At 41.4% G+C, this 18,695-nt stretch overlaps 2 protein-coding genes across 2 annotated transcripts in view; one reads left to right on the top strand and one right to left on the bottom strand.

The window, feature by feature from the left end:
- The first annotated feature begins 632 nt into the window (after window positions 1–632).
- On the top strand, window positions 633–17,140 carry txndc5 (thioredoxin domain containing 5). The gene is made up of 10 exons (XM_020494496.2): window positions 633–1,017; window positions 2,156–2,308; window positions 7,307–7,412; window positions 7,693–7,789; window positions 9,314–9,429; window positions 9,744–9,830; window positions 9,976–10,119; window positions 13,623–13,705; window positions 14,049–14,178; window positions 15,331–17,140. The coding sequence occupies exons 1-10, from the start codon at window positions 830–832 to the stop codon at window positions 15,451–15,453; spliced, it is 1,227 nt and encodes a 408-aa protein (XP_020350085.1). The 5' UTR covers window positions 633–829; the 3' UTR covers window positions 15,454–17,140.
- bmp6 (bone morphogenetic protein 6) overlaps window positions 16,760–18,695 on the bottom strand; it is a 36,338-nt gene continuing 34,402 nt past the window's right edge. Inside the window, exon 7 of the mRNA XM_020494494.2 lies at window positions 16,760–18,607. Within this exon, the coding sequence (XP_020350083.1) occupies window positions 18,458–18,607 (150 nt within the window). The 3' untranslated portion in view covers window positions 16,760–18,457. The remainder of the gene's footprint in view (window positions 18,608–18,695) is intronic.

Raw genomic sequence — 18,695 nt, 5'->3', positions numbered from 1 at the left:
TAAATCGGCATGAAAATCTATGACAAGACTTGAGAATGGCTGTCTAGCAATGTCAACAAACAACTTGACAGAGCTTGAATAATTTTTTAAATAATAATGTGAAAATATTGTACAACAAAGGTGTGCAACTCTCTTAAAAACGTATCCAGAAAGACTAATCGCTCCCAAAGAAGTTTCTAACATGTATTGACTCATATGTGAGTACTTATGTAAATTAGATATTTCTGTCTATCATTTTTAATACATTTCCTAACATTTCTCAAAACATATTTTCACTTTGTCATTATGGGGTATTGTGCGTAGATGGGTGAGAGAAGAAAAAAATATTTAATCTATTTTGAATTCAGGCTGTAACACAACAAAATGTGGAATAAATTAATACTTTCTGAATGCACTGTAGCTCATGGGAAAGCATGAAGATGCAATTGCACAGACTTGATTATTCAACACGACAATATCTGTCCCTACTCAAATAAACTATTTAGAAGAATGTGTATACCTAGCAACTAGGCTGGCTGACAGAAATAACGAATGAATGAATGACGCAAATGAATGAAATGTAACCAACACTGAAAAGTTGCAAACTTTGATACTAGCTGCTCTAATTGTGAAAGCATCTGGATTTAAACGTGTTAAGAGCTTGTTCAGGAGTGTTTGAAGTGCACCATTTTCGTGATGCCACAGATCTCTATCTAATCTGCTTTGCATCTCCACCTGTAAAACGCCAGCAACCATTGTTCAGAGCGTCTCGCTATGCATTGGCTCTATCCAGATTCCCGAAAAGTCAGCAGTAGGGCTAGGGGCTGTCCAAGTATTCACCGACGGGATCATGGCCTCCTCAGCACTGAATTGCACACCTTTTATGTTGTGTGTTATTTATTGTGCGTTACTTTTTGGTAATATATTTTGCAACGCTGATTTAGAAGAAGATGAACATGCCAAGCATACGTATACGGTGGATATGTTCAACGATGCTGTCCCCACAGCTCCTCACTTTGTCATGTTCTTCGCCCCATGGTAAGCAAACGTTTTTTCAAGTTTTAACCTGAATGAATGGATTAGCCAACGTTAGCAGCTAGCAGTTTGTAAAGTTATCGACAATGTTCAGATAACGTTACCATATGTCCTTAACAATTTAGCAAGCTGTCTCATTTTCAAATTGTCATGATGGGCAAGCTTCTAACTTTGATTGCTGCTACTAGTAAACGTTACCTAGCTAATTTGCAGCTAACTAGCGTAGCTTTTTGCCGGCTAACTGGTTACCGATATAACTATTTATCTAAGTTAGTCAGCCAGCTTGTTTTTAGTTACACATATGATATGGCTGTTGTATATAACGTGTTAATCCGTCCTTGCATTTGATGAAAGATCAATGTAATCTGGCTAACGCGTTGGCTATTACTCGAGCGTTAGCTAACATTAGGTAGCATGCTGCTAAATTTTGGGATAGCTATTTAAACTAGCGAACCTTCTAAAGTCACGTTTCAACTTGAACTGTCCCGTACTTTACAATTGTAGTTGACAAAGTCGCTACATGCACAGCGCAGTGTTTTTTCAAAGTGTTCATTTAGCTGCTTAAATGTTTCTACTGTACTGCAGCTTTCTAGCTAACAGTACAGTGGAGGAATAGATCATTTCATGATTCGCTCCTGCTGTGACCGTTTACGTGGCAGGCACTGACTGACGTAAACACGCACGCACTAAAACTGTGCCTATAAATGTCAGTTTTTTTTTTTTTACCCAACGACTAATCTACCTGCTGTAGTTAGGCCTAAATGGGATATAAAATATGTTGTTGTCTTTGCTGACATAAAGGCTTTTAGAAAAACGTAGTCCATAATCATGGAAGTAAAAAATATGTTTTATATTCTCAGATTCACCACCTCAAAAGTATTTCTGGTCTCCTCCCAATGGTTCCTTGATACTCATGTGAAGTGTCACAGCTCCCCATATACAGTTACAAGCATAGCTGTGGGAAGTAGGGGTGCTGAGGGTGCTGCAGCAACTCAAAAAAAAATCTAGATAAAACAAATACATTTTTTTTTTTACAAAAGTACTGCACAGGGCCTTTACTAGTCGTGAATTAACGAACCGATATAGCCATCTGTTAGCGCTGGCCAAAAAACAACAATTCTCTGCTGCATTGTCTTTTCAGGTGTGGTCACTGCCAGAGCCTACAAGGGACATGGAACGAGATGGCGGACAAATACAACAGCATGGAGTCACCGCCCGCCTACGTTGTAAAGGTTGACTGCACTCAGGACGTCAAGTTCTGCTCCAACGTCCATGGCATCAGGGGGTACCCCACGTAAGTACAGGGGCGTATTCATTAGAGCCTGCGTTTTTCTTGTACAGGCACTCCCATCATATGTTAGTGTAGCAAATGGGGATGTGTGAAACTTAATCCTCAGCCTGAAGTGTCCCGCTTGCGTCGCCTCATAAAATAGCTTTTGAGGTGGCGCTATCAGCTAAGACGCTTGAGAGATGACGGTCACGTGTGTTTGTGAGGCAGAGGTCTCGTGTTCGCGCCAGGTATGGGCTGAATTGGAGAGAAAGTGGTACTCGCTAAGTAAGCAGTGTGACAACCTTTACATTAGCAAAAAAATATTATCACGTCTTGTCATCAGGTGAATGATAATGACAAGTAGAACTAATCAATATTTGACAATGAATAGATTTGGTGGACAGTTTCATTATTTTGTCCTCCCCACAGTTCATTGGAAAAGGAAGTGTAAACTCTTAAGTCTATTAGCTAGAAAGGTATCTTGGTGGTGTAGAGCAGTGGTTCCGAAACGTTTTATAGTCCCGTACACCGTCAAACATTCAACCTCTAGCTGCGTACCTCCTCTAGCACCAGGGTCAGCGCACTCTCAAATGTTGTTTTTTTGCCATCATTGTAAGCCTGCCACACATACACACTATACGATACATTTATTAAACTTAAGAATGAGTGAGTTTTTGTCACACACATCCTGGCTCGTGGGAAGTGACAAAGAGCTCTTATAGGACCAGGGCACAAACAATAATATATTTAGCTCTTTATTTAGCCATCTCTTACATATAAAATCTTATTTGTTCATCAAAAATTGTGAATAACTCACCACAGGTTAATGAGAAGGGTGTGCTTGAAAGGATGCACATAACTCTGCAGTGTTGGGTTGTATTGGAGAGAATCTGTCTTAAATCATTTTCCACAGTCTGTGCTTGTATTTAGTTTTCATGCGAGTGAGGGCTGAGAATCCACTCTTACATAGGTACGTGGTTGCAAAGGGCATCAGTGGCAAATCTAGCTGTTAAGACAAGGCAGGATACTCACAGCCCTATCCAGAAATCTGGCAGTGGCTTCTGATGAAATAACATTTTCACAGGACCGCTTGTTGCAATTTCGATGAGGTTCTCTTGTTCAGATATCGGTAAGTGGACTGGAGGCAGGGCATGAAAGGGATAACGAATCCAGTCGTTTGTTTCGGGAAAGTAATTGCGCACCCAGCTCAATGAGGTGCTTTGCTATATCACATTTGACATTGTCCCTAAGTTTGAGTTAATTTACACATACAATGATGGAAAGACCTGTGTGTTGTCCTTGTTATTGCAGACAGAGAAGAGCTCCAATTTCTTAATCATAGCCTCAATTTTGTCCCGCACATTGAATATAGTTGTGGAGAGTCCCTGTAATCATAGATTCAGATCATTCAGGTGAGAATAAACATCACCCAGATAGGCCAGTCGTGTGAGAAACTCGTCATTATGCAAGCGGTCAGACAAGGGAAAATTATGGTCAGTAAAGAGAACTTTAAGCTCATCTCTCAATAATAAAAAACGTGTCAATACTTTGCCCCTTAATAACCAGCGCACTTCTTCTGTATGTTGTAAAAGCGTTATATGGTTGCTGCCCATATCATTGAATAATGCATCAAATACACAAGAGTTCAGGGGCCTTGCTTTAACAAAGTTAACCATTTTCACTGTAGTGTCCAAAACATCTTTCAAGCTGTCAGGCATTCCCTTGGCAGCAAGATCCTCTCGGTGGATGCTGCAGTGTACTGTTTGCATGCGCGTTACCACTTCACTATGTCTCCCTGTCATGGCTTTTGCGCCATCAGTACAGATACAAACGTATCTTGACCACCAAATTCCATTTGATGTCACAAATCTGTCCAGTACTTTAAAAAATGTCCTCTCCTCTTGTCATTGTTTCCAGTGGTTTGCAGAAGAGGATGTCTTCCTTAATTGACCCCCCATAAACGTAACGGTCATATGCCAGGCCCGCCAGTTGTACCAGCCCCACCACGCCTGTTGACTCATCCAGCTGTAACGCATAGAATTCACTGGCTTGTATGCGAAGCAGTAATTGTTTCAAAACATCTCCTGCCTTGTCACTGATGCGTCGTGAAACAGTGTTGTTTGATGAAGCCGTATCTGTATAGTTTTTTTGGCCTTTTCCCCAGCATTGTCCCAGCCATATCCGCGGCAGCAGGAAGAATTAAGTCCTCCACAATAGTATGGGGCTTGCCTGTACTTGCCACTCGGTAACATTGTGCAATAGAACAGTTTCTTCTTGGACATATAACACACTGTGGCTGAGGAAAGGCACTACTCCCAATATAAGTCATTACGCTAACGCCAGTTAGTGTTGGCTTGTGAAACTACCTCTTAACTTCCTCCATACTGGACCCAAAGACATACAAATGGTATCCACAATGGACCCCCTGCAGTACCTCGGACCCCAGTTTGAAAACCTCTGCACTAGGGCACACCCTAGCAAAAAAATTAAAAACCTTGCGCAATAGAACAGTTGATTTTGCACATATAACACACTGTGGCTGAGGAAAGACACTACTCCCAATATACTGAGGGAACCCCAAATCAATGTAGTTATCATATTTGCGCCTCTTCGATGGTCCAACGTCCCTGTCTGTTGTTCGGCGCTTTCCCGGGTCAGGGGGCAGTAGCTCTTCGGCTGCATCAGATTCAGAACTGTCAGTGTCCATGCCAGCTGGGCTAACAACAAATGTTGAATTACTGATGCTAGCATTGGATGTGCTCGTGGAAGCCGAACAACTTGTGTCGTCAACAGGTGGCAGGTGTAGTACTGCTGGTAGTAGCAGTACTATCAGTAGAGCTGGTATATGTCTCTATGGACGCAGGCCTTTTTTTTTTTTTATACTATAAATTTTCCTGCAAACGGAATGAGGAGCAGCTACATTTGGCTACCTACATACCCTTGCTGGCATTCCCGCGAGAGAGTAACAGTCACTGCTGCCAACTCATTTTCTGGGTAAGTTGCTAGAGGCAGGTTGATTTGTTGCTAAAAGATGTTGTGATGTCATTGCGTGATAACGTAAAACACATAATAACTTTACTCAAATTGACTGCCATCTCGGCAAAAAATATGATTTGACATTTGTTCAGGTACAGACTCCCACTTTTTTTTCTGTACTTCTGGCTGTACAATTTTGACTGAGACATGTTGATTGATGTTGTAAATTCTGTTCAAGATCAAACATTCGTGACCAACTATATTCATTGGGTTTGGCTCATCGAACAGCACTAATGCTGCTGCAGTCAGCCAACAATGATTTGCAATTTACTGAAATTGCTACTGGCCTGCTGCTGCCAGTGCACGAGCTGGGCGCCTGCTGCAGACGTCACGCACAATGCACTTTTGCAGCAGGTGTGTTGGCACGTGTGTTGTGACTGAATGTGTGACAAAGAAAATCGTTTTTGTGTAATTTTAGAGGGAAAATGCGTGCATTTTAGCGTTCAAGTCACTTTTCAGAAGTTGCTAAAAGTTCCAAATACATTTTTAAAAGTAGCTAAATTTGTTGCTAGGTGCTGTCTGGAAAAAAAAGTTGCTAAATCTAGCAACAAAATTGCTAAGTTGGCATCACTGGTAACAGTTAATGTAATTGGATGTTAATTATTTGACATTGTGTTATTTTGCTGAACACTAGATGGTTTAATTTTTTGGGGGGCAGTGAAACGAGACTACTCATGCGAGAAAAAACATCACCCAAATGTATAGCCCTGCTGGAAAATCTAAATGGACTGTTTGAAAATGTGAATCACATTTTTATTTGGCGTACCCCAGTTTAGGAATAGTCGGTGAAGAGAATTTTGCTGTTGTAAAGCAAATTTTCTGCAATTCTACAAACTTTTGTATTGAGTTGATAGAACATTTAGCAGTTTTGAAGCAAATTTCCTCCAATTCTATGCATTTAGCCAATGCTAATGCTGTGTACCTCTGCTCAAACATAACAAAATCAATGGGCATGTGCCCTCAATTCCCGTATTTAAAGAATAAAATAAAAAATCCCATTCAATTCTCCCCGACTGTCTAGTCTTTATTTTATTTGTATTTTTCAAAGATGTTATTATTGAAAAAAATATATAGTTCAATATATTTTCTGCATGCTTTCTATCTGGTATTGGCCGTTTCAGTTGGCACCAAAACTGCTTTTCTATTCTGAAAATTACCACATAGATGGCACAACTAATAATTTTAGCCGAAACGCGTAGTAAATTTTTTTTTATTGAACATGCCATACAAATAAAGGCATTTTATTTAATTATATGAAGTTCCTTGGTCCTCCATTATTTTTTGATGACCAATTCACCCCGTTTACCAAAGAGCACCTTCTGTCTACCAACATTTACTATTGTGTACCTTAGTAGCGCTTCCTTTCCTCCTCTTTCTAATAATTTTCTATACAGAAAAAAACATGTAATTAGCTTGATTTTAGCAATGAAGTCATTTATCTACTTCCAGAGAGTTTGATGAACAGTTAGCATTATGCTAACAGTCATTATGCTAACGCTAGTTAGCGTTGGCTTGTGAAACTACCCCTTAACTTCCTCCATACTGGACCCAGAGACATACAAATGGTATCCACAATTGACCCCAGTTTGAAAACCTCTGCATTAGGGAATACCGTAGCAAAACAGATTCTTCTTGGATTTCTTATTGGATAAGTTGAGTATACCTCACCATTTCGAGGCACTATTTTGCTACTGGTATAAACCACAAAGAGCAGTGAGCTTCAATGTAGATAGCAGTGAACATTGACATGCATTTAGACCCTAACATGCTTCTAAATGACTCTGTCGGGGGAAAAAAACAACTGTCACAAAGAAAAGTATTAACATTTTATTAGCCATGAACATGACATAAATGAGTTGCAATGGATGTAATGACAACGGAATTGACCAATTTGGTGTATTTTGAGTATGTTGATACAGCAGAGCAGTATGGCCAAGCCCTAGTCATTGAGTTGTATGATCTCATTGATCCCTGTCTTGTTTGCAGGTTGATGCTGTTCAAGCCCGAGCAGGAGGCGATGAAGTACCAAGGCCCCAGGGACCTGCAGTCTCTGGAGACCTGGATGCTCAACACTGTGCAGGAGGAGCCTGTGGTAAGGAGAGAGGTCACCCAAGTGATCTAAATAAAACATACAGTAGGTGATCCTGTGTGGCTCAGTTGGTAGTATTGTATTGTAGGTTCGATTCCCGGGGCCACCCATATGTAAAATGTATGCACGCGTAACTAGGTCGCTTTGGATTAAAGCATCTGCTAAATGGCATATTCTTTTTTTTAATCATTATTATTATTATTATATATTGAAACGGAAACTATTTGAGACTAATGTGATGTGATGGTAGTCTTTATTTGACGTGTGGCATGATGTTCTGCAGGAGCCAGAGACTGAGCTGGAGCCTCCCAAAGCCCCAGAGCCAAAGCAGGGCCTGTATGACCTCACCGCCAGCAACTTCAAGGCCCACATCTCTAAAGGTAACATGGGGGGAGGACTGGGATTGATCAATACCACAGACATGGCAACGGTCTCTTTATAGCCTGGTCCCAGAACTGTTTCTGCTGTCTTGCCGACTTGCAATTGTCATGCGCCATAGGAGTTGGCAAGACGGCACACACAGACCTGGGACCAGGCTTGTCTCTTTAGACCTGAACGTTTTATGCAAGTTACATATAAAAAGTTTCTACAAAGTTTAACATAATTTAGGTGCCGTCATTTCCTTGAAACCATGATGCAATCCACGCTACATTTATCTCAGGCAAACAGCATGTTTCCGGTCGCTGGACAAGCACAACAAAAGTAAATGGTCATGATAATTGTCCCAATGAAAATGCAGCTCTTAAAGGGATACTTTGGGGATTTTCTATACTGAATAAAAATATAAACACAACATCCAACAATTTCAAAAATAGAAATACTCCTCAGTTTCATTAGTTGTCCGGGTGGCTGGTTTCAGTTGATCCCACAGGGGAAGAAGCCAGATGTTGAGGTCCTGGGCTGGCGTTGTTACGCGTGTGGTTGTGACACCGGTTAGTTGTACTGCCAAATTGGAAGCGGCTTATGGTAGAGAAATTAACATTCAATTCTCAGGCAACAGCTCTGGTGGACATTGCTGCAGTCAGCATGCCAATTGCGTGCTCCCTCAACTTGAGACATCCATGGCATTGTGTTGTGTGACACAACTTCACATTTTAAAGTGACCTTTTATTGTCCCCAGCACAAGGTGCATCTGTGTAATGACCATGCTGTTTAATCAGCTTCTTGTTATGCCACGTCAGGTGGATCGATTATCTTGTCAAAGAAGAAATGCTCACTAACAGGGATGTAAACAAATTTGTGCACAAGTTTTGAGAGTTCAGTATTTTTCCCCCAGAGTCAGACTTCCTCATTTTGATGTATCTGTGTCCAGTATGAAGGAAGTTTGAGGTAGTTTCACGAGACAGTGCTAACTAGCATTAGCACAATGACTTGAAGTCTATGGGTGTCTGCTTGCATGCTAGCAGAGTTCATCTGACTCTGGGGAAGTAGATAAAGGGCCTCATTGCCAAACTCCCCAAAGTATCCCTTTAAGTCTGGTTTTAGTCGTATGTTAAGGTTGAGAAGAAAAATAAATTATTCCTGTTTTGGAGAAAAAATGCAGGATATGACAAGGTCATTTGTAAGAGGAATGTTTATGGGTCTCACATTTAAATCTGGGCAAGATTAACTGTGACAATTGTGTAATCAGTAGCATTTAACCTCTGTGAGCTCCGTTTATTTTAGTCTCTAGGGCCGCATTGCATAGGCCATTTTTATAGTTGATGTAATTTCTCATGTTATTCCATCAACTCGTAACCCATCCTTAAGCTAAGACGCTCATACCCTATAACTTAAGCTATTATGTACCTCTGTAAAATGCTTTATAATTAGTTTGTTCAGATTGCAGCTATTCCTGGTGTACATTTATGTTTTCCAGTATTAAGTATAATCTCCTTTTCTTCTTTTTTTTCTCCTCTCCACAGGGTCCCACTTTGTCAAGTTCTTTGCCCCCTGGTGTGGTCACTGCAAGGCCATGGCCCCCACCTGGGAGCAGCTGGCCACCAGCTTTGAGCACTCTGACAACATCAAGATCGGCAAGGTTGGTGACAAGTTCCAACCCTGCCTGAGCAACAGCAGTGTACCGGAGTCACTTATCTATGTAACAAGACCAGGACACGGATCTTCTGACGAGTCATTTTGTTTGTACAATGAGATAATACAACCCACTGAACAAATGTTATTTATGGCTGTTGCCTGTTGTTTGTATTGAATTGCATGTTGATATTTCCAAGTTAAGCACAACTAGCTATCTTTACCAGCTACAGGAGTTAAATGTAAAGTATGACATACTAGGTATGAGCTGGATATGCTGAATGAATTCTGAATAAACTGGTGTATTGTGTGATTGGCCAGGTGGACTGTACCCAGCACTACGAGGTGTGCTCTGAGAACGCTGTGCGTGGCTACCCCACCCTGCTCTTCTTCAAGGACGGAGAGAAGGTACGTAGTTTGGTTGGCTAGCACACTGAAGACCTTGTGTCATTGTGTTCTGTAACACACTTAAGCTTTTAAGGAGCTATTGCTTTATCATTAAAATGCTAGTCAATTTGTTAACCCTTTCCATTGCTGCTGTTTGTCTGTCCAGGCGGATCAGTACAGAGGCAAGCGGGACCTGGAATCTCTGAAGGACTTTGTCGTCAACCAGGTTAAGGCTGCAACTAAGGAGGATGACGTGCACCCACATGCTAACGAGATCCCAGTACCCAGCGCCGAACCTGCCAAAGAGGAGGTGTGTGTGTTTGACTGTTTCTCTCAGGTACCGTGAGGCCAAGCACATGTGCCTTCCAGACTTTAAATACTCCACATGCTATTTTAAAACTCTTAACATTGGTCACTGTTACGCCGAGATCTCATTTTGGGGGCGGGTACCCTGTTGTGTGTGGGCAGCAAGTTTCTTCTCCAGATACTTAATGAGTGAACAAGCTCTCAGGCAGATGTTTTAGCAGTGAGATTACCATCTAGCCCGCTCAGGCCTATGCTGTAGACTACAGTCTACAACAGGCATAGGCCTCTGCTGCACAACAGTCAACTAGACCTAGCAATTATGGGCAGGCTAGCTATTTCCTTCAGCCCATGCCAAGGCATCTCGGATATAGTGTTCAGTGTGAACAGTGACATCAACCTTGAATAAAGACATGGGACGAGTCGTTTAAGGAGAGATCCAAAGCTAATTCCAATACAACACGAGCTCGATTAGTCACGGATGTTCGGTGTAGGAATTTAGGCTACTGGTCTTGTGGACATACACTGCCTTCAGAAAGTATTCATACCCCTTCACTTATTCCACATTTAGTTGTGTTACAGCCTAAATTAAAAATGGATTCAATATCTATTTTTTTCTCTAACCCATCTACACACAATACCAAAGTGAAAACATGTTTTTAGATTTGTTTTGCACAAAGAAATATAGCATTTAGATAAATATTCACACCCCTGAGTCAATACATGTAATCGCTGCCAAAGGTGATTCTAACATCTGTGAGTCTTTCTGAGTAAGTCTCTAAGAGCTTTGCAAACCTGGATCGTACAATATAAAAATTGTTCAAGCTCTGTCAAGTGGGTTGCTGATTATAGCTAGACAGCCATTTTCAGGTCTTTCCAAAGTTAAGACAATTTACAGTACCGGTCAAAAGTTTGGACATACCTACTCATTCCACGGTTTGTCTTTATTTTTACTATTTTCTACATTGTAGAATAATAGTGAAGACGTCAAAACTATGAAATAACAAATCAAAATCAAATTTATTTATATAGCCCTTCGAACATCAGCTGATATCTCAAAGTGCTGTACAGAAACCCACCCTAAAACCCCAAACAGCAAGCAATGCAGGTGTAAAAGCACGGTGGCTAGGAAAAACTCCCTAGAAAGGCCAAAACCTAGGAAGAAACCTAGAGAGGAACCAGGCTCTTCTGGCTGTGCCGGGTGGAGATTATAACAGAACATGGCCAAAATGTTCAAATGTTCATAAATGACCAGCATGGACAAATAATAATAATAATAATCACAGTAGTTGTCAAGGGTGCAGCAAGTCAGCACCTCAGGAGTAAATGTCAGTTGGCTTTTCATAGCCGATCATTAAGAGTATCTCTACCACTCCTGCTGTCTCTAGAGAGTTGAAAACAGCAGGTCTGGGACAGGCAGCACGTCCGGTGAACAGGTCAGGATTCCATAGCCGCAGGCAGAACAGTTGAAACTGGAGCAGCAGCATGGCCAGGTGGACTGGGGACAACAAGGAGTCATCATGCCAGGTAGTCCTGAGGCATGGAATAACACAAATGGAGATGTAGGTGTTAAACAAATCAAAATATATTTTATATTTGAGATTCTTCAAAGTAGCCACCCTTTGCCTTGATGACAGCTTTGCACACTCTTGGCATTCTGGCAACCAGCTTCATGAGGAATGCTTTTCCAATAGTCTTGAAGGAGTTCCCACATATGCTGAGCACTTGTTGGCTGCTTTTCCTTAACTTTGTAGTCCAACTCATCCAAAACCATCTCAATTGGGTTGAGGGCGGGTGATTGTGGAGGCCAGGTCATCTGATGCAGCACTCCATCACTCTCCTTCTTGGTCAAACACAGCTCTTACACAGCCTGGAGGTGTGATTTTGGTCATTGTCCTGTTGAAAAACTAATTATAGTCCCACTAAGTGCAAACCAGATGGGATGGCGTATCGCTGAAGAATGCTGTGGTAGCCATGCTGGTTAAGTGTGCCTTTAAATTCTAAATAAATCACAGACAGTGTCACCAGCAAAGCACCCCCACACCATCACCTCCATGCTTCATGGTGGGAACCACACATGCGGAGATCATCCATTCACCTACTCTGCGTTTCACAAAGACATGGCGGTTGGAACCAAAAATCTCAACTTTGGACTCATCAGACCAAAGGACAGATTTCCACTAGTCTAATGTCCATTGCCCATGATTCCATATGTGCTATTTCATAGTTTTGTGTCTTCACTATTATTCCACAATGTAGAAAATAGTGACAAAAAAAAATCCCTGGAATGAGTAGGTGTGTCCAAACTTTTGACTGGTTCTGTAAGTCAAAACTGTAGCTAGGCCACTCAAGAACATTCAATGTCATCTTGGTAAGCAAGTCCAGTGTATATTTGGCCTTGTTTCAGGTTATTGTCCTACTGAAAGGTGAATTTGTCTCCCAGTTTCTGTTGGAAAGCAAACTGAAGCAGGTTTTCTTCAAGATTTTGCCTGTGCTTAGGTCTCTTCCATTTTTTTTAATACTAAAATACCCCCTAGTCCTTTCTGATGACAAGCATACCCATAACATGATGCAGCCACCACCATGCTTGAAAATATGAAGTGGTACTCAGTGATTTTGTTGTTGGATTTGCCCCTAAACATAATGCTTTGTGTTAATTTCTTTGGCACATTTTTTGCAGTATTACTTAAGTGTCTTCACTCAGTCATTTTAGGTTAGTATTGGGTAGTAATTATATTTTTTATCCATCCAGTTTCAGTTTCTCCTACCACAGTCATTAAACTCTAACTGTTTAAACTCTGTAAATGGTAAAGTCACCCATTGGCTTCATGGTGAAATCCCTGAGTGGTTTCCTTCCTCTCCGGCACATGAGTTAGTAAGGACGTCTGTATATTTGTAGTGACTGGGTGTATTGATACATTATTATTAATACACTATGCAGTGTAATGAATAACTTCACCATGCTCAAAGGGATATTTAATATCAGCTTTTTTATTTTTTATTTTACCAATCTACCGATAGGTACCCTGATTTGCTGAGCATTGGAAAACCTCCCTGGTCTTTGTGGTTGAATCTGTTTGAAATGTACTGCTCTGCTGAAGGACCTTACAGATAATTTGTGTCGGGTACAGAGATGAGTTAGTCATTAAAACATTATATTAAACACTATTATTGCACACAGTGAGTCCATGTGACTTGTTAAGCAAATATTTACTCCTGAACTTATTTAAACTTGCTTTAACAAAGGGGTCGAATACTTATTGACCCAAGACATTTCAGCTTTTCATTTTTTATTCATTTGTAAAAATGTATAAAAACATAATTCCACGTTCACATTATGGGGTATTGTGTGTAGGCCAGCAACACAAAATCTCAATTTTAAATTCAGGCTGTAACGCAACAAAATGTGGAAAGTCAAGGAGTGTGAACACTTTCTGAAGGGACTGTATTAACCAATACATTACCAGGAATGATCCAATCTGATATCACCTCTGTTTTTTTTCTCTGCAGTCTGGCATTATTACACTCACAGAGAGCAATTTTGACGAGACAGTGGCCAAGGGGCTGACGTTCATCAAGTTCTACGCTCCATGGTAAGCGCTCTTATATACAGTAGTAACACTCTTTTTAACTATCTCCCGCCGTATGATCTTGGATATTTATTTGAGTCAGTGGTACTTGTAAGAAGTTGAGGAGGCTAGTGCATTTCCCCTCAGGTAATGGAGAGGCACCCTCGCAGATTAAAGTTCCATCTAAATACTGAAAATAATATTATGGATGCCAGTTTTGTCACAGCAGTGCACATGACTAAAGGTACACTAGATGAAAGTACCACTCGACTATTGAGATGCAGTCGCAGAGAAAGAGAACCTCTGTGGTCCACTGACTGCATAACCTGCATAATCATAACTGACTTGTCTCTCCCCCCCACTCCAGGTGTGGCCACTGTAAGAATTTGGCCCCTGCATGGGAGGACCTGTCCAAGAAGGAGTTCCCTGGCCTGACTGACGTGAAGATTGCCAAAGTGGACTGCACTGTGGAAAGGATGATCTGCAACAGGTTTTCAGTAGGTGTTCTACACTGAGTGTACTAAACATTAGGAACACCTTCCTAATATTGAGTTGCAACCTCTTTTGCGCTCAGAACAGACTAAATTCGTCGGGACATGGACTCTACAAGGTGTTGAAAGTGTTCTACAGGGATGCTGTCTCATATCGACTCCAATGCTTTCCACAGTTGTGTCAAGTTGGCTGGATGTCCTTTGGGTGGTGGACCATTCTTGATACACACAGGAAACTGTTGAGTGTGAAAAACCCAGCAGCGTTGCAGTTCTTGACACAAACCGGTGCGACTGGCAACTACTACTACAATAGCCAGTTCACAGACACTTACATTTTTTGTGGCACACAGACAATCCATGTCTCAATTGTCTCGAGGATTAAAAATCCTTCTTTAACCTGTCGTCTCCAATTTTTGTACACTGATTTGAAGTGGATTTAACAGGTGACATCAATAAGGGATCATAACCTTCACCTTTCATAAATGTTTTGTACACTCAGTATAAATTGTAAATTGACTGTCAGTAGCTAAGATATTGCTCAGAAAGAGCAATACTGTAGTGTACTATACTCTGCGGTATAATTAGCAAGACCTTGATTGTGTAACTTGACATTCCGTTCATAAACACACACAAGCAGCGCCACCCAGCGCCACAGGAAGTATACATGGTGGGTTATGTGGGTAAAACTGCACAGCCACCTCATCACGGGATTGGATAATCAGTGGTGCTCCGCTAACAGGAATGGTGGATCTCAAGACTCCCTCATGGCCCTGAAGACAGTCCCTTATAACCATCGCAACCTTTATTAATGGGACGCTCTCTGGACTAGTAGTCTCTTCAACTGCAACATGTCTGGCTCTTAGAAGCTCAGTTAGAATTGATTAAATTAGTGTTACGTTATGACTCACACTGCTAAACAATCTAGACGATTCATGCATAGTTTATAGTAAGAGAAAAAACATTTGCAACCATTATTTCCTTCGGAGTTGGCTGATCTGAAGGAAAGGTGGACGTGATATGGTAAAGGCATTGCAGGGCTAGGTGAAGTAAAGACCATATTGTTTATACCTATCCATTCCCTTCAAATCAGCAAACACTGAAGAGGTCGGGGCTAGCTAGGGGCTATCTTGCTGACTTTGTCTCCTTTCTCTTCTACAGGTACGTGGGTACCCCACCCTGCTGCTGTTCAGAGCTGGTGCTCAAGGTGAGGAGCATCACGGAGGGCGGGACTTGGAGAGCCTGCACAGTTTTGTGATGAAGCAGGCCCGAGACGAGCTGTAGCATTGTCCAAACAACATCCACCATTACTTCTCTCCTCCACCCAACACAGAATATCTGGCCAATGGGAGGAGTCCTCTCACCCACAACGACCAGCTCTTATCTCCCATCGTTTTCCTTTCAGAAAGGAGTAGCATTAACGCACTGCTTTTTAACCCCCTCTGTAATGTCTCATGAGCGAGGCCAGTCTGATTCTATAATAATCCAATAGTTTGTGTGAAATGTGAATATATTTTGTTTGGGCTGCCCAGTCCCACTGTTCCTCTGGAGAGCATTGGCTGGCTCTGCAAACCACTTTTTACCAGCGGTACTTAAATCGGCCAAACCTTAAAATGCATACCGTTATAGTCATCCCGACACTTGACAACTCAAGCAGAGTCGTCTTAAATAGTGGCGGCTGGTTGTATCAAAAAAACGTTGGATTAAGCTGACTGAGTTTGTATAGATATAAAATGTTAATGTTCATTTGGTGATTTAAGAAAATCATGTTGACGAACAATCATGAGCCGTTGATGTAATGTTACTGTTGCACAGGGGTCAAAGCCGCGTGACCTCCAGTGACGTTGATTGTTAAGTTGACGGTACTTTTTATCCATGCCAGTGACGGCCTAACTAACTTAACTCTCAGGGACCCCCAGTTGGAGTTCTTGGCCTATGCCATACTGCAATCTCTTATCGGCTATATTTTTCTGACGAATTCCCCCAACTGCTTTTTGGCTATGACAGGAAAGGCTGCATGAAAGTGTTTCATGTCAAACTGCCCTTTGTGAGTGAGTGGTCTTCTGTGACATTGCAATTGTACTACAAAAAGTCTGAATGTAAAAGTATTTTTGGGGTTTTCCATTTTAGTGCTGTAAGAGGTTCAGTCCCACGGTCCAATGTCAGGCGCCTCGGGACAGTTTTGGCGTTCTCACTGTTTTATGAACAATGATTGTGATCGTCTGTTTGGCGCACTCGAGTCATGCCTTATGCATGGAATGTGCTAGTTTGTCATGAAAGGAAAACCATATGTCATTAATCCATGTTTGAAACATCCCTCACAAATGGTTTGAGGGATTGTGTCCAACATGGACGGCTGTAAATGTAATAGATTTTCCAAAGCGGATGAATATTCTGTTGTATTGATTAAGCCCCATATCAGGCCCCAGGGTGTCACTCAAACACCCAGTGAAGCACAACAGTGATGAGGTCATTTTACTTTGGGGTTTTTGTTTGGTTTACCTCAGTTGCTTGGGATGTCAAAAAAACAAATACCCAAAATATATTATCCACCCATATAATGATCACTCATGACTTGTTTAGTCCATAAATTACGACGACAAAGTTTATTTTCTCCATATATAGAATATATCAACCCACAATGTTAGTGGATCAGATTTTCTTTGTGTGTGCTATTCAGGGACGGTTGAAATTTAAGTGGTCTGAGAATGTGTTCGCATGGAGTTGCTGTGTGAGACAGTTTACATTCAATGCTCAATTAAGGGAAACAAATGCATTCAGAGGCTAACCACTTATTGTCAGTAAAATCTTTATGGATAGTACATGGTCTAGGCAGACTCCAGTGAAGGAAAGCAGTATTTTGTTTTTGTGAGTGGGTTGTACACTGCCCATGAATTTTGTAAAAAAAAAAAAAAAAAAAAGGCAAGTTGTAACATGAGATTTTGTAATAAAATGTCTTTTTCCAAAAATAGTATTTTTAATTTGTTTGTTTTTCTCTGTAATATGGCATGTGATTAAGTGGTGCAATAAATAAGCTGAAAATGTACACGTATTTACACACAAAAGTAAGTCTAAACATGACCACAAGAAATGTAAACAGCAGCTTACTAGAGGTATATTTTGTGATTTCTGATTGGTTAGGCACAAAGTTGAATTCTTTTTTTCAGGATTGGGCTCAATTCAGGAAGTGATTACAGATTGTGCAATAGAAATGTAAAGGTCATTTTCAATTGAACCGACATTCAGCGTTTACCGTGAATGCAGAAATGTTGCCTTTGAAATTTCAATCACGCTGTAATGCTGAACTTCCGCAATACGGATTGAATAGAGCCCCGATCCGTAAATGAATCGACAGTAGCAATTACTTTGAAATGAACCAAATCAAAATGTCAAACCCAAGCTAATTTCAGAAAGCTGGTTCAAAACATTTGTTGAGCTGGTTTGACCAACAAATAGATTTTCCCACAAATTTTGGGGATATGTTAACTCAGTGAGTGGAATAACATGGAAATGACAGTTTGCGGGATGAGGTGAATGTCATCCTCTTTAGAGCAGTCCATCACTTAAGCTACAACCTGCTACCTGTTGAACCAGCTTGGTGAACACCCAGCATGAGCTTGGCAAATATTGACCCAATGAAGATATTTTGAGGAGTTCACAACTAAAATAGTATGTGGTTGTTTCCATTCGGCCCATATTATATTTTTGGAAGCCAGGTGAATATGGCGGAAGAACTGAGTACAATCCATAAAGAGGAGTAGGAAATATCTGGATCTTTGTACATTAACTGTAATGTATCATGGCATACATTTCATGAATATTTCAGCAGATTGTTCATGTTAAAATCAGGCTTTGGTTAGTCAGACAATATACATACATCTCTATTAAAATTGGTGTAGTTAGGCTAATGCTTTTCCCCTGCGGTCCTATAAAAGGATTTCTACATGTTTTGTGTCATTTGACTACATCTGACGTTATGTAACAGGTTGGCTGTCAGTATTGAGATAACATTGAGTCAATTCCCCGACGCCGTCGAGTTGTTTCGCTGTAATGGGCCATTAGCCGTCTGAGAACTTGAACACCACTTAGTTTTGAAAGGAGGGGGGGGGGGGGAGCAGCACATTGGTCTGGTCCATTTATCAGTTCCTTCCTCGCCCTGAGTATGGGAGAGGAGAGGGTAGTACACAACACACACTCACAAACAGGCAGACCCATGATGTCGTGTGCACACAGTCTCCGCTGCAGCCCATGGGCGGGTGACCATGATGACGCGGCAGTTTGGCGGTCGTCAGTGGCAGCCACAGGCCCTCACCACCATGTTCTTGTACTTCTTCAGGATGACATTGGAGTTGTCGTCGAAGTAGAGCACGGAGATGGCGTGCAGCTTGGTGGGGGCGCAGCAGGGCTTGGGCACGTTCTCCGGGTTCATGAGGTGGACCTAGGAGACAACAAGAGGTCAGAGGTCACATTCCTCTTCAAGCACAGCTTGAAGGATCCATGTCACTTTCCTAAACGTGAAGTGCGCA

The sequence above is a fragment of the Oncorhynchus kisutch genome, linkage group LG11, assembly GCF_002021735.2.
Source record: "Oncorhynchus kisutch isolate 150728-3 linkage group LG11, Okis_V2, whole genome shotgun sequence".
Taxonomy (NCBI): Eukaryota; Metazoa; Chordata; class Actinopteri; order Salmoniformes; family Salmonidae; genus Oncorhynchus; species Oncorhynchus kisutch.
This window is presented reverse-complemented; position numbering and strand designations above follow the sequence as displayed.

Coding starts and splice junctions, on each gene's coding strand:
- txndc5 (XM_020494496.2), top strand. CDS start 830: ATGGCCTCCTCAGCACTGAATTGCACACCTTTTATGTTGTGTGTTATT. Junction 2,309..7,306: donor GGCATCAGGGGGTACCCCAC/GTAAGTACAGGG, acceptor TCTTGTTTGCAG/GTTGATGCTGTTCAAGCCCG. Junction 10,120..13,622: donor CCGAACCTGCCAAAGAGGAG/GTGTGTGTGTTT, acceptor TTTTCTCTGCAG/TCTGGCATTATTACACTCAC.